Below are 13,599 nucleotides of genomic sequence, written 5' to 3'. Positions count from 1 at the left end.
AGCTGAGAAGGGCAGCAGAGAGTGGTTCACATGTTAGGTGATATGAGAAAGTGAGTGGGAGCCACCACTCTGACAGGACACCATGCTCTGTGGGACAAAAGCATGTGTGCAGTGTCAGGAGAGCCTAAATCCTATCTCCTCATCTCTTACCATCTTTCGGGGGCAGTAGCCAGAGACCACTCAGCTGTTCATGGCAGATCTAGGGCCAGAATCCACTCTCCTAACTTTTGATTGCCTACTCCTGGGACCATCCTCTTTGGAATGTAGTGATTCTAATTAAAAGTGAATCCAACAAATGATCATGTGCTCACATTTCCATTTTCAAAGTTCATTTACCCCTTCTACTGTATAACGTATTTGATGATATAATATTTTATATCAAAATTTCAACCTTTTAGTAAATTTTATTATTGTTGTGTGTGAGAGATGTGTTTGTGTAAGTTCAGGAATAACTCTGTGGAGCTGGTTTTTTCCCTTCCACTGAATTCTGGGATATGAACTCGGATCATTAAGTTTGCATGATAAATGCTTTTATCGTCTAAACCATGTCTCCAGTGTGACAATTTAACATTTAACTGCTCCACTAAGCCTTAAGTAAGAACGACTGTACTGCGGCTTGTTTCTAATAACTCTAGGGATAAATGAATTCATGTTTGAGAAGGCCGCCAACTAGTTTCTGTATAACACTGTGGTTTCTCATGAAGATAAATGCTGCTCTTCAACTACCCTCCTCAATATTGCATACAAGAATATTAAAAATTAAATCATCGAACTGACTGCTTAATACTTTCTAAAATTGTACCTTTGACCATTTTGCCATAATAAATGAGCTAATTTACTAGTGAGCATAGAATTTTGATATTCCAGTGTGAATCATAATATATATTGGTAGTTACACTGAGGGAAGCGTGTTTACAATGGTCCTAAACATTGTAACAACATTGCGCTCTCTTAGATCTCAACAGCAGCTCTTCCAATCCCGTGGGTGCAAGCTCCATCTCACCACTTGTCTGTTTTTCTGTTCCCAGACCTGAATTTATTTAGTCCCTGAGTTTCCAGAAGCAACACACAACACAGTCATTCTGACTCAAGGTTTGCAGGGACAGTTAACGGCTTAAATTGTCACACTGGAGAGATGACTCAGTGGATAAAGTCATTTATCACACAAACATAATCAAATCTATTGTCGGGGGAAAATGCCAAGTAAAGATTTAATGCAAGCGCTCTCATTCTTAATTTTCTAACAGCCAAATTTTATTATTTAAACATATAATCAATATAAAATCTCTTGGTATTATTTTTTTTTACATTCGTATGACATCTCAGTGTGCACACTAAATTTTCCGTGACTGCAGTCAAATGAAATCCTATTAAAATACTGACACTGGGTTTAGTAAGAAATATTTATAAGTACTTTAATTTTAAGGTTAAAATGAAAGTAATGAAATTCAAATATAGTTTAGAATTCAGTTCTTAAATTTCACTGACTATATATATAGCTAGTAGCTATGATGCTGGATCTAGAAGATGAAATGATTAAAAGCCAAATTTAGGAAGTATTAAACTGTGCTACCAGCAAGAAGTAATATGATTATAGTATTTAAGAAGAGATCAGTAAACAAGTATATAAAAGGCTATGGGCCGGGCATGGTGATGCACACCTGTAATCCTAGCACTCAGGGCGTTGACGTAGGAGGCTCACTAAGTTGAAGGCAGCCAGGGCAATGTAGTAAGAAGATGTCAACGAAAAGAAAGAGAAAGAAGAAAGAAGGTGGTGGGAAAATGAGGAAGTAAAGGAAGAGGGAGGTGAGGAGGAAGACAGGAGGAAAGGTCATGATAATTAAAACATATATTTAGAGAGGTCAAATTATCTCTGCTGAGTTTTAGCTGAGAAACCTTTAAATTTTGGTTTTCTTATTTGTAAAGTAATATTACCGGCACTAATGGAAGCCTAACGTTAAATGAAATCATTTAGATAGCAGCCTTCTCAGAATATCTAGTACATTCCAAGGTTTGATTAATTCCATTATTATCATTAGTAGTTATAGAAGTTCTGGGATCTGTGTGCATTTAGGTGAATGACATCTCAAAAAGGGTGGTAACCATTAATTGCAAGATACAGGAGTTTGGGGTGTGTTTTATAAATTTTATTCTATTGCATTGTAAAATGTGTATCGAAGGAGCCATAAGTATATAGCTCAATGGATTTTTATAAAACAAACATATCTGTGTTCCCAACAACATCCAAATACAGAACATTCAGAGAAAGCCAGAATCCTTCTCATGGTCAAAAATAAAACAAAACAAAACAAACAAAAACTATCAGTCTCCTGATATTCAAGGGTTAAAGATTTGCTAACTGTATATAAATGAATACTTGACCTACACTCAAAAAAGTCCAGCTTCTCTCATAAAAATGTATCCATCATAAAATACCAAAAAAGTATTTTTGTCTTTTATTAGGTTACATTCAACTGTATTTCCAAAATTAATACATTCATTGTATAACAAGTGGGCTTTTTTAGTTGTTTCTAGATTGAGACTATGACAAAAATTCTTGCTATGCTATGGGACTTTGTTGAAGTATGCTTAGTGAAATTTGAATTTTTAAACTTAGACTTGTTGAAAAGCGAGAATCACTCCTCATGTAATTTCTGCTTAGGTACCTTGGATAAGCACAAGGAACTGGAGGAGCTCATGGCTAAGTTCTTGAATGTAGAAGCAGTGATGACCTTTGGGATGGGATTTGCAACCAACTCAATGAATATCCCTATACTTGTTGGAAAGGTAAGAAATTGTTGTTATGTGTCTTCTTCTGCTGTATGTATAATCTAATGGATACATAGATAATACATCTATGTATTATCTTAAAAATTACATCTTCATGGAAATCCTCTATCAGAAGCTTTGCCAAAACAGTCCTTTTTTCAAGATCAAAATCTTTGCATAACTACATCAGCATAGGCTAGCAAATCATCATGATCATCCCAGTTATTAAGTTGCCGGACTAAATATTTATCAAATGTCATCTTCAGTAGTAGCTCAGACAATCTGAAGTTTTAAGGACTTGCAGCCGCATTTGTCGCGTAGCAAGCACATACTAAGCATGATTTTAGACCAAAAATTTCCCAAGCCATTTGTTCATGCATCATTTGGCTGACTAATTATTGAGATTCCACGTGGTGTGGCATGAAGCCACACACAGTATATACAAGGATGAACAAGATCCCATCCTTGTAAATTTAAGTGTTCACATTATAGTGGAGAAACATATACTAAATAAAATTGGATGGGTACTACAGGAAAAGAGAGCTGGCAGCTCTTCTTGAGAGAGCTTGCAATGGCTATACTAGAATTATGACAAGAGAGCATTGATATACTAGCACATTATTTCTTGTAACAGTAAAGAAGAGACTGCATGAACAAAGCAGAGAGTGTGGAGGAACTGAACACAGGCTCGTGATCCAGAAAGAGAGCAACACCGAAGGCATATGCCAAATCACAAAGAACTTCAGAGCATAAATCATGCCAGAATGTTTAAGGGTACCCCTGAGAAAGAAATGAGAAGTGGGCTACCCCATGTTATATAAGCAAGTACGATAAATCAGATTTATTCTATTAAAAATTGCAATGACACCTAAGTGTGATATATGATCTAAAATTGGATTCTGTGAACGTCCTTGATAAAATGAAGATAACACCATTAGAAGTATTAGAATAGTTAGGGAAATGATTAATTTTAATGACATATTAGATGCTGATATATAATATATGTGACATTTATAAAAAAAAGTGGAACTTTGTGGCAATAACTGCACTATTTATAGTAATTATACAGGTAAAGAACACAGATGTGAGGTATCATGATGTTTAGAGTAATTCTCAAATGTTTCAAAAGCAAAAAACATAAATAGACACATATTTCTCAGTGTGAAGATAAGACGACTTTGCTTTCTTTAGCCTCAAAAACATAAAACATTTTGTATGTGAAGTTATCAAAATCTAAGAGGGGGACTCAATTCCAGGTGACCACAGAAAACAAAAGAGAGCCAAAATTTCTCTTCATTTGGGTATCCTTGCAAAGCTCTATATGTATGCATTTTAAATTTTTAAAGAAAAATAAATTTACAAGCATTATGGATGAGTAGCAGGTATTCTCCACCCACTGCACACAGACCTTCCATGCACACTTTTCCAATTATCCAGTTTTTAACTGTAAAACACAGATGCTTCTGTCTCTTTGGGCTGTTAGCACAGGCAAAATGAGCACACAAGATAAATGTCTTACTGTAAAATGCCTCCCGAGATGCCCAGAGGACTAATGAGAACCTTCTAAATAATCTAGCACAGAATCAGGTACCAAATAGTCTATAGCCCTCTGCCACACATCAGTCCTCCAGCTGCAGTCTTCAATCCTTTAGACTCTGACTGATACTTACACAAGATCTTTCTGTTGAAAACCATCTGTGAATGTTCCAGTAGAGATGCAATGTCTTACAAACAGCTGCCATCTCCATGAGCCAGCTGAAAGACTAGAGAGCTAGCTGAAAGTTTAGATTTTGTCCATATAAATACCAGCTAAAATTCAACCTTTTCAAATTAAGTAGAGTCCAGGCTTAACATGGATTTTGGTGTCTTCTAGTTCCCATATGTTGTCTTTTCTTTTGTCATCTTGCGGTTTGTGTTTGTTTTCTGCCTAGGGATGCCTCATTTTAAGTGATGAGTTAAACCACACATCTATCATCCTGGGGGCTCGACTCTCAGGTGCAACCATAAGACCCTTCAAACACAACAGTGAGTATCTGAGCATTTATCCAGAACACTGGCTTGCTCCTAGACAAAGGTCAAGATTATTCATGATATTTTGTCCTTGCTTTTCATACTGGCAACTTAGCCTAATGAAAGACAATTATGCTTATAGTCACTGCTGGCTTGTTAATCTCTGGTGACCTGGAACAAATGGCTGAAGTATATTAAGCATCCAGATTGCTAAGTGTTACCAAAACACATTAATGTCACAGTTAGTGAGTGGTCTTGCGGCGTGGCCTCTGAAGATGTGATTGATATCTTAGGATGCCTATTAATTATCAGATGTGTCGCAATTCTGCCCTTCCTGTAACCTTGTCTTGGAAAAGTTCAAAGATTTTACATTTTGAGCCATGCGTAAGTAAAAAGTTAGCGTTCTTCTTGGTATAGTGCTGGTTTTCCTTATCCCTACATACAAAACGTTAATGCCTGCATCCCCCTGAAAGTCTTAGACTTTATTAAAATACCCTTTCAGAAGCTAGAGAGATGGATCTACAGTTTAGAACACTTGATTCTTCTTTAGAGAACCCAGGTTCAATTCCCAGCACATACATGGTAGCTTGCAACCAACTACAACTCAGTAACAAGCATCCAGATATCCTCTTCTGACTGTGGTGGGTACCTTGCACACACATGGTACACATACATACATGCAGAAAAAACATTGAGACATAAAACAAAATAAAAATAAATCTCAAAAGATTTTGGATGCCCTTTTGGGCTGTGTTTGAAGTGAAGTGAGTAGTGAAGAAGATGCAGGGGGCTATTCCTTCACTCGTTATGGGTCAGATCAGACACCATTAGAAGTCTCTGGAAACAACTTAAAAGAAGCAGGTCATGGCTGGAAACACCTATGTCCTCTGATCCAGATGTGCTCCCGATGTGGGCCACTTTCTGCAAATCCTTTCATCTTTCTTTCATTCAAAGTCCTCATCTGTAAAGCTAAGGAAGACATTGACCTATATGACCTGTTAAATCTCTGTTTCTGGCACATTAGCACCAGAGGCTCCCCTGCATTTTGTGTGCATGCTCATACAAGTACACACATACACACACGCACACACACACACAATAGCACACACATTAGCACACTTCCTTTTATTTCTTACAGCCTTTCTCTCTTTCTTTCCATTCCCCTCAACTTTCCTTGTTTCTACTCCACAATATATACCTTCCTTCAAAGAATTCACAGAGAGTAAAGGAAAAAAAGACTGGTAATGAGCAGGAAGGATTATCCAAAGAACAATTGTCTCATGAGGGAGGAGAGAATTCACATGAGGGTTCTCAAGAGAATTCAATGAGTCCCTTTTTTAACTAGTGGAATGTTCAATGAAAACCTGCTCTAACTGAAGAGGTTGGGGGTAAGGGTGGGTACTGTGTTCAGCAAAGCTGTTCTATTACCAATAAAGACTCAGGAGTCAGATATTGGGGTGAAAACCTGATAAATCGAAGAGGTGAAGGCGCGACCAGCTGACCTTTTCTCCACACGTCCCAGATCGAAGAGCGCATGACTTCTCTAACTTCCCTCCCTACTCCTTTCTGTGCAGCTCCTCTCTTCCTATTCCTGCCATTTATATGGCTAATTTCAGTCAACTAGTCGCTGGCTCTGTCCCCTGACTCAAAGTTACCTTTCATTACACAGTTTCAGGGTATCAAATGTCCCCCAACAGGTGGGGATTAACACACATTGGAAAACTACATTCAGCATCTGTGAACAGATTGTTATGATGGGGGAGGAACCAGGGCCAGGCACTCCAGAAGAGTAAGACTGCAGATATGTGGCTCAACTCTGATATAGTTCAGTGTAATTAAAAATATGTTGGCCTCATTTTCTTCTATTTGCAACAAATATTCAACTTTTCATTTTATTATTGATAAAGTAAATCCCTTCAGTTATGTTGATTTTCCATCTAGTATCACATCCAGTTTCACATTATATTGGTATTACTAAGAATTCATGTTTGAAGTACACATCTTTTAGGGATTTAAGAAGTATATTTGGACTTTTTTGTTTTTGTTTTTGTTTTTTGTTTGTTTTTCCCTCCGATAATTTTTATTACTTTATAAATAATAGGAATCAAAATTTCCACTTCCTCCCCTCCTCCCTCTTCCCTCCTGCTCCCCCACTCATCCTTCCCCCTCCCCCTCCAGTCCTAAGAGAGGACAGGGTACCCTTCCCTGTGGGAAGTCCAAGGCCCTCCCCCCTTCATCCAGGCTTAGGGAGCTGTGCATCCAAATAGACTAGGATCCCAAATAGCCAGTACATGCAGCAGAGACAAATCCCAGTGCCATTACCGTTAGCTTCTCGGTTTGCCTCAATTGTCAACCACATTCAGAGGGTACAGTTTGATCCCATGTTCATTCAGTCCTGGGGGTAGGGGTGGGGTACAGAAAGGAAAGGGGAGAGAGAAGGAAGAAGGGGAGAGTTGGATAGAGCTTGGGGGAGTGGGATGGTTGAGATGTTGGAAGGACAGATATAGGAGCAGAGAAGAAGATATCTTAATTAAGGGAGGTATTGTGAGGTTAGCAAGAGGCTTGACTCTAGAGGGTTTCCCAGATATTCACAGGGATGTCCCCAGCTAGGACCCTGGGCAGTGGAGGAGAGGGTGCCTGAACTGGCCATGTCCCATAGTCAGACTGATGACTATCTTGAATATCACCATAGAACCTTCATCCGGTGACAGATGGAGATAGAGACAGAGACCCACATGGGAGCACTGAACTAAGCTCCCAAGGTCCAGTTGAAGAGCAGAAGGAGGGAGAATATGACCAAGGAAGTCAGGACCATGAGGGGCCGGTCCACCCAATGAGACAGTGTGCCTGAACTAATAAGAAGTATATTTGTGCTGGGTATAACGGTTCCTTCCAAAAAGCTTAGCACTCAGGAGACTCAGGTAAGAGGTTTGTGAGTTCAAAGTCAGGCTGATATTCATAATGAAGCTCTTCTGAGACAAGGATAAAGTCAAAGAAGAAACAGTAATGCTTTTACTAAGTGACCAGTCAAATTCCTTTGGTGTTAGCACAAATGCAATGTGTGTCTTTGAATCTTTAGCATGACAGATGACTGGTAGTAGAAGCTTATACCTGGAAATGAATAAGCCATATATACGGTTAACATAATAATCTCACTTCTAGAATAGACAGAGCTGGGTTGTGATTTATTTGGAACAAGTGAACTGGGTCATTGTCAAGATTGATTACTTATTTCTTCATTCCATTCTACTAAAATGTAGTTTGTGGTCCAAACTATAACATATAGGCATCTAGGGACCATCCACGGCAGATAAACGATTGTTCCCATCTCCAGACCAATTTAAATACAAATCTTTGAGTTGAAACTAATACATTGCCTGTATATAATGTACAATGAGAGACAGAAGACCTAAATCTTATTATGGATTTCTGTATTAATTATTTTATTACAATTTCATATCTGTATATAGTGTGCTCTGGTCACTCTCTCCCCATCCCTTCTTACCCCCTCCCTTCCTGTCCCCTCCTTCCTCCTCACGTGCTCCGTGACAACATTCATGTCTTTTGGCTTTGTTTTGCCACCTAGGTAATCGGGGAAATTTCTAGGCAAAGCAATATAAAAGAACCTTATGTTAAATAAGGTTGGTCCAACCACAGAATATGTTTTACTATGCAACTGTTTCAGGGATTATTCAGGACCCACAGTCGTTTAATGTAAAACAAGCAACACAAACCCCACCACACAGGCAGCCATTTAGTATTTTCTTCGGATTCTACTCACAGGAGAGTAATGTCGGAGAAGCCACATGCAGGGAGCATGGACAGCTGAAAACAGCAACACTGTTAGTGATGGGTACATGGACATTTTATCTTCAGTGGAGTATCTGAGGTTTTTCTCCATCATTTACATAGAATGCAGAGCAGAAAACTCCAAATTAGAAAGGCTTGGTAAAAGCCAAGACTTGTCTTGTCAATATTATAAAAGATAAAAAAAAAAACAACCCAAGAAAATAGTTTACTATAAAAGATACTGAAGATTGTGACAAATACACCTGGTCTTAGGTTCTGAGTGACACGAGATGATGCTATTCCTGGGTCAAACTGTAAACTCAGGAGACAAATAAACTTAATGGTACTAAGTAAGAGCAATGTGCCAAGTTGGGTAACTATACTATCTATCACCTAAGAACTTATATTTGTAAATGGTTACATAGAAAACAAAGAGGAGTGTGTAACCAAGAACACGTGTGGTTCATAAAGCCTACGGTATTACATCTGGATCCATATAGGATAGGTCAACCAGCCCTGTTACTGTCACATAAAAGTATATCTCTCTTCTTAGGGAAGATGTAATGAACTATTTAGGGGTACATGGTATTATATATGTAGCTCAGTCTCAATTCAGAAGCAATAGATGGTGAATGGATAGATTAGATAGATGATAGATAGATAGATAGATAGATAGATAGATAGATAGATAGATAGATATAGATAGATGATGTTTAGAAGATAGATAGATAGATAGATAGATAGATGATAGATTATAGATAGATAGATAGATAGATAGATAGATAGATAGATAGATAGATAGATAGATAGATAGAAAGATATAGATAGATGATGTTTAGAAGATAGATAGGTAGGTAGATAGATAGATAGATAGATAGATAGATAGATAGATAGATAGATAGATAGATAGCAAGTGAGATAATTTGTTGAAACATTAACCTGACAGGTGAATGAGAATATTTTAGAATGTTCCTATTCTTATAATTTTCCAAAATGTATGTTCAAATACATTTCTGTTTTAAAGTCTTCAACTCTGCTGAGATTACAATAGCCTTAAATTTTAATTATCTATTTTCTACAAAACGTTTTTAATATTTAACCTATCCAATAACTTACTCTTTATGCTGCCTTATTACTCCCAGAAAGTATATGACACTATTTATATTTATAATAAATGTTAGCTGTAGCTATTTTGTACCAGAAACGAGCAGTTATTGAGAATTTACTATATGCCATGTCTAGTTATTGACATTGTCTCTCTATTTATTTATTCATTTAATTAGTTCTGCAGGAAGCATAATGAGATAGAAACAAATTAGTAGATGAAAAGATTAAAGTTCAAAGGTATTTAAGAAACTATCCCAAAATAATCTAGAGAAGAGGAACAACTCAAAGAAAGTATTATAGAAATGATATAGGGAGACCTGCTCTTTTGTGTGCTAAACTAACTTTTTTAAAAATGATTCTACAAACTAAGAGTGAAATCTGGGACTGCCTGGAAAAATGCTGCCCTTCTAATTGATTAGGACTATGCAGTTGGGTCATCAGCTACCACCTCCTAGCCCATAGACATCCATTATGAATGAGCTGCTAGTGCTTAGTTTTCTGTGGAAGGCAAAATAATTCCCCTGAAATATACCAATGCCCTGGTCCCCAGAACCTGCGAATGCCTCATTACCTGGAAAGAAAGTTACAACTACAGAGATAATTCAGCAGGTCAGTTGATTAACTTTAAAATAAAACCTCTACAGGGGTCCAGTATTGTAATATGGTCCCTAAATTCAGAAGATGAAGCAAAATGAAGGTTGTCAGAAAAATGCACTATGAGAAAGACTGCTGTTGCCATTTTTAGTTTTGATGATGGAAACAGATCACATTCTAAGGAAGGTGGGGCGTAGAAGCAGGAAAATATGAGAAAGCACAATAGACTCTAACACTTTCAGAAATATGGCCCAGCCTGCCAAAGCTGTGAATTAGTCCAGGCAGGCCCACTGCAGCTTCTGATGTCCAGATTTGTAAAACCTCCCATTGTCTTGTTTCCGTCAATAATTTTGGCTATTTTCTTGCAGCAGAAGTAAGAAACAAATAGAAGGCTTTACTCCCTCTCACCAGTGTGCACCATGTTATAGTCACATCATGAAAGCACCACCTTAGGGAGCAGAGCTATATACAGAGTCTTCTAATCTCTCGGGAGGTGAAGGAAGTGAGAAGGTGTCCAGAGGGGGAAAGAATTAGATGGGACAACAATATAATTGATATTCATTTCTGCTGGCTCTGCTTGCAGCTTGGTGATACTCAGGATAACACTAAAAGTGTCTGCCTCCAATACTATGATGCTTTACTCCTGAACACTCATAGATTGGAGTGATATCTCACAGGCGCTATTTAAGGTTAGATAGAAGATGCCAAGTTTGCATCTATAACACATGAACCACACCAGGTTAAAAAAAAAGCTAATAACATGAAAGACAGGTTCTTAATGATGACTTCCCATGCCAGGATATTGCAAAAGACTGAGATTATGAGATTTCATGAAACCCAAAATTTGTTTCCTCCTATGGACTACATTATATCCCAAGTTCTCTTTATCCCTCTTCCACTTGCGTTACTTACTTTTCCTCTGGCTGCAACAAAATACTTAGCAAAGAAACCTAAAGAAAGAAAGGCTGTTTTGAATCAGAGTTTTAGGGTGGAGCATGGTATGGGAGTCACGGCAGTAGGACATATTTCATCCACACTCAACTGGTCACATTGCATCCACACTCAAGAAGCAGAAAGAAATGACTGCCAGCATGTGGACGGAGACGGCTCTTTTGTTTCCCAACTGCTCAGACCTGTACATAGTATCTTTTAGCACTGTGCAAACAGGGGTGAAGCTTCTAGGTTAGAACCAACTTGCTCTCTCCAAGTTCTTTGACTCAAATATGCAGTGACTTCAGCAATAGTTTCTCACCATCAAGTTCTGAAAGATAACAAAAAGCAATGATAATAGCCTGGAGTATTTGGAGTTCTATGGGACCTCTCTTGCCAACAAATCTAATGGAGGTCATTTATGACACTGCGGTTTCTATTTGTTAGTCTGTAGTGTCTAGCAAAGGCATTGGTGCCCCATTACAATTAATTCCACATTCTAAATACGTTTGTATTTTTGGGAAGTTTCTACATAGCATATTCTCATGAGTTTTTCAGAAGGTCTTTAGTGTTAGCTGTGTTCCCTCTTCTATCCTGCCCTATAGACCTCATGTAATACTTCCTGTTCCATTATTCCCCTTTATTAGAAACAACTTTTATTTTTGGGTTTTTTTTTTTTTTTTTTTGGTTCTTTCGAGACAGAGTTTCACTGCATTAAAGTATCTTCTAATTTATTTCAATTTGACTTACCTTTATGAGGATGGCATTAAAGCCACTAGTATGATGTCTCATTTATGTACAAAAAAATTAGAAAAGGCAGTGTCATGTTTATGTTCATTTAAACACAAATTCTTGTTCACCATCTCTCTGTCCATCCATAGGCTAACAACCTGAAGTAGATTATAGAACAGAGAGGCTGGCTCCTCTGCTCCCAGGGGTTTCTTCAATGGTTTTGACATTCAGCCTAAAAGTAAAGTAGGAACAAGCTAGCGATGCAGGTGAGGATTTATGAGCCCTGAGAATTTGAAACAGGAAAGTTTCTTTCAGTCTCCTTGGCTGCCATCTAGTTGTGAGTGATGGCATTGGCTGGAAACATTCAGAAAAAAGAGGAGACTCTTTGAAACCAAAATGAAAAAAATACAGTTTGCTAGGGAAACCTTAGCTCCAAACAAAATGCATCTGTCTAAAGGGAGGCTTGGGTGATGAGTGGATACCTTCCAGACAGACTAGAGGCAGAACTATATCGGAGAGCAGGAGGATGTGTGTTGGGGACCACAGAGAAGCTGTCTCAGGGAAGTATTCTGAGACGAACTCATGAAGGGCTTTCTGAGATTGTACTGGTTTATTATTATAAGAAAAAGGAACAGTTTATAAGCCTCAGTAGCATACACTGATCAGCACGTATCTGTCATTCGGCACCGCGTTTGAGCTCAGATAACTTCCCCACCATCTCTCATCCTTCCCTGGGGAGAGTCAAGGATCTGTGAATTTTCTTCAGCAGAAAAACAGAGTACAAATATAGTAAATCTACAAAAATATGCACATTAACTATGTAATTTTTCACTCACTTTGACTTGAAAAGTTAAAATGTAAATAGCACATAAAACACCAAATAGCTGAGTTGATTCCTAGGTCCTTCCAAACGGCCTCTTAGCCCAAGCCCAGTCATTTTCTATTGTCAGTCTTTTTGATTTTCCATTACAAGTGAACAAGGCTGTCCTAGCAGACATTAACCTTTCATCCTGCCCTGCAGCGTTCTGGAGATTGAAAAGGTGGCCCAAGGACTCTCACCTAAGGCAGTAAAAGTTTGTGGTTACAACCATGGGCCTGAGTACAGATTCAAAACCCAACTTTGCCATTTACAACCACAGGCCAGCTAAGGGGTCTCAGCGTTAGGAAGGTTGAGAACCGCTGCTTCAGTTTACCACGTCCTCTGTGCCGCAGTGGCCCGACTCAGCACATGAAGAACCTGTAGCAGGTCTCCACAGTGGTCGTGAGAGAATTGAATGACCTATGACAAAAATAATATTCGAAGGGTATTAGACACAAGAAAAGGGGCTTGGTAATTGCCAGCTACTAGCAGTGTGTTCCGAGCTCACAAATATTTCACGCAGGATCCCATATTGTTTCACAACCTGAACACTGCTAAAACATCTGACAGTTCAAAGTCCAAGCCCCCCTTACCCGCCCCCCGCAGATAATGAGATCTCTCACAACAGGTATTCTTTGCAAACCCTAGCAGACTTGGGTCTAAACAACTGATGAGGGGCTGTTAAGTTCATCTGTCAGGGTCCAGTTTTTACCTAGCAATGAAACTTCAGCCTCACTATATACTTGCCTATAGTATTGACTTCCAAATTCTCTCAGGCAGGCAAAGAGATGCTTAAAATAGCTGTAAGC

General features: G+C 38.4%; 1 protein-coding gene across 1 annotated transcript in view; it reads left to right on the top strand.

The window, feature by feature from the left end:
- Sptlc3 (serine palmitoyltransferase long chain base subunit 3) overlaps window positions 1–13,599 on the top strand; it is a 107,444-nt gene that overhangs the window by 46,533 nt on the left and 47,312 nt on the right. Inside the window, exons 5-6 of the mRNA XM_038331986.1 lie at window positions 2,663–2,787; window positions 4,701–4,794. Of these exons, the coding sequence (XP_038187914.1) occupies window positions 2,663–2,787; window positions 4,701–4,794 (219 nt within the window). The remainder of the gene's footprint in view (window positions 1–2,662; window positions 2,788–4,700; window positions 4,795–13,599) is intronic.

Source organism: Arvicola amphibius, chromosome 5 (genome assembly GCF_903992535.2).
Source record: "Arvicola amphibius chromosome 5, mArvAmp1.2, whole genome shotgun sequence".
NCBI classification, from domain to species: domain Eukaryota; kingdom Metazoa; phylum Chordata; class Mammalia; order Rodentia; family Cricetidae; genus Arvicola; species Arvicola amphibius.
Note: the sequence above shows the minus strand (reverse complement) of the source record. Positions and strands in the feature narration are given on the sequence as shown.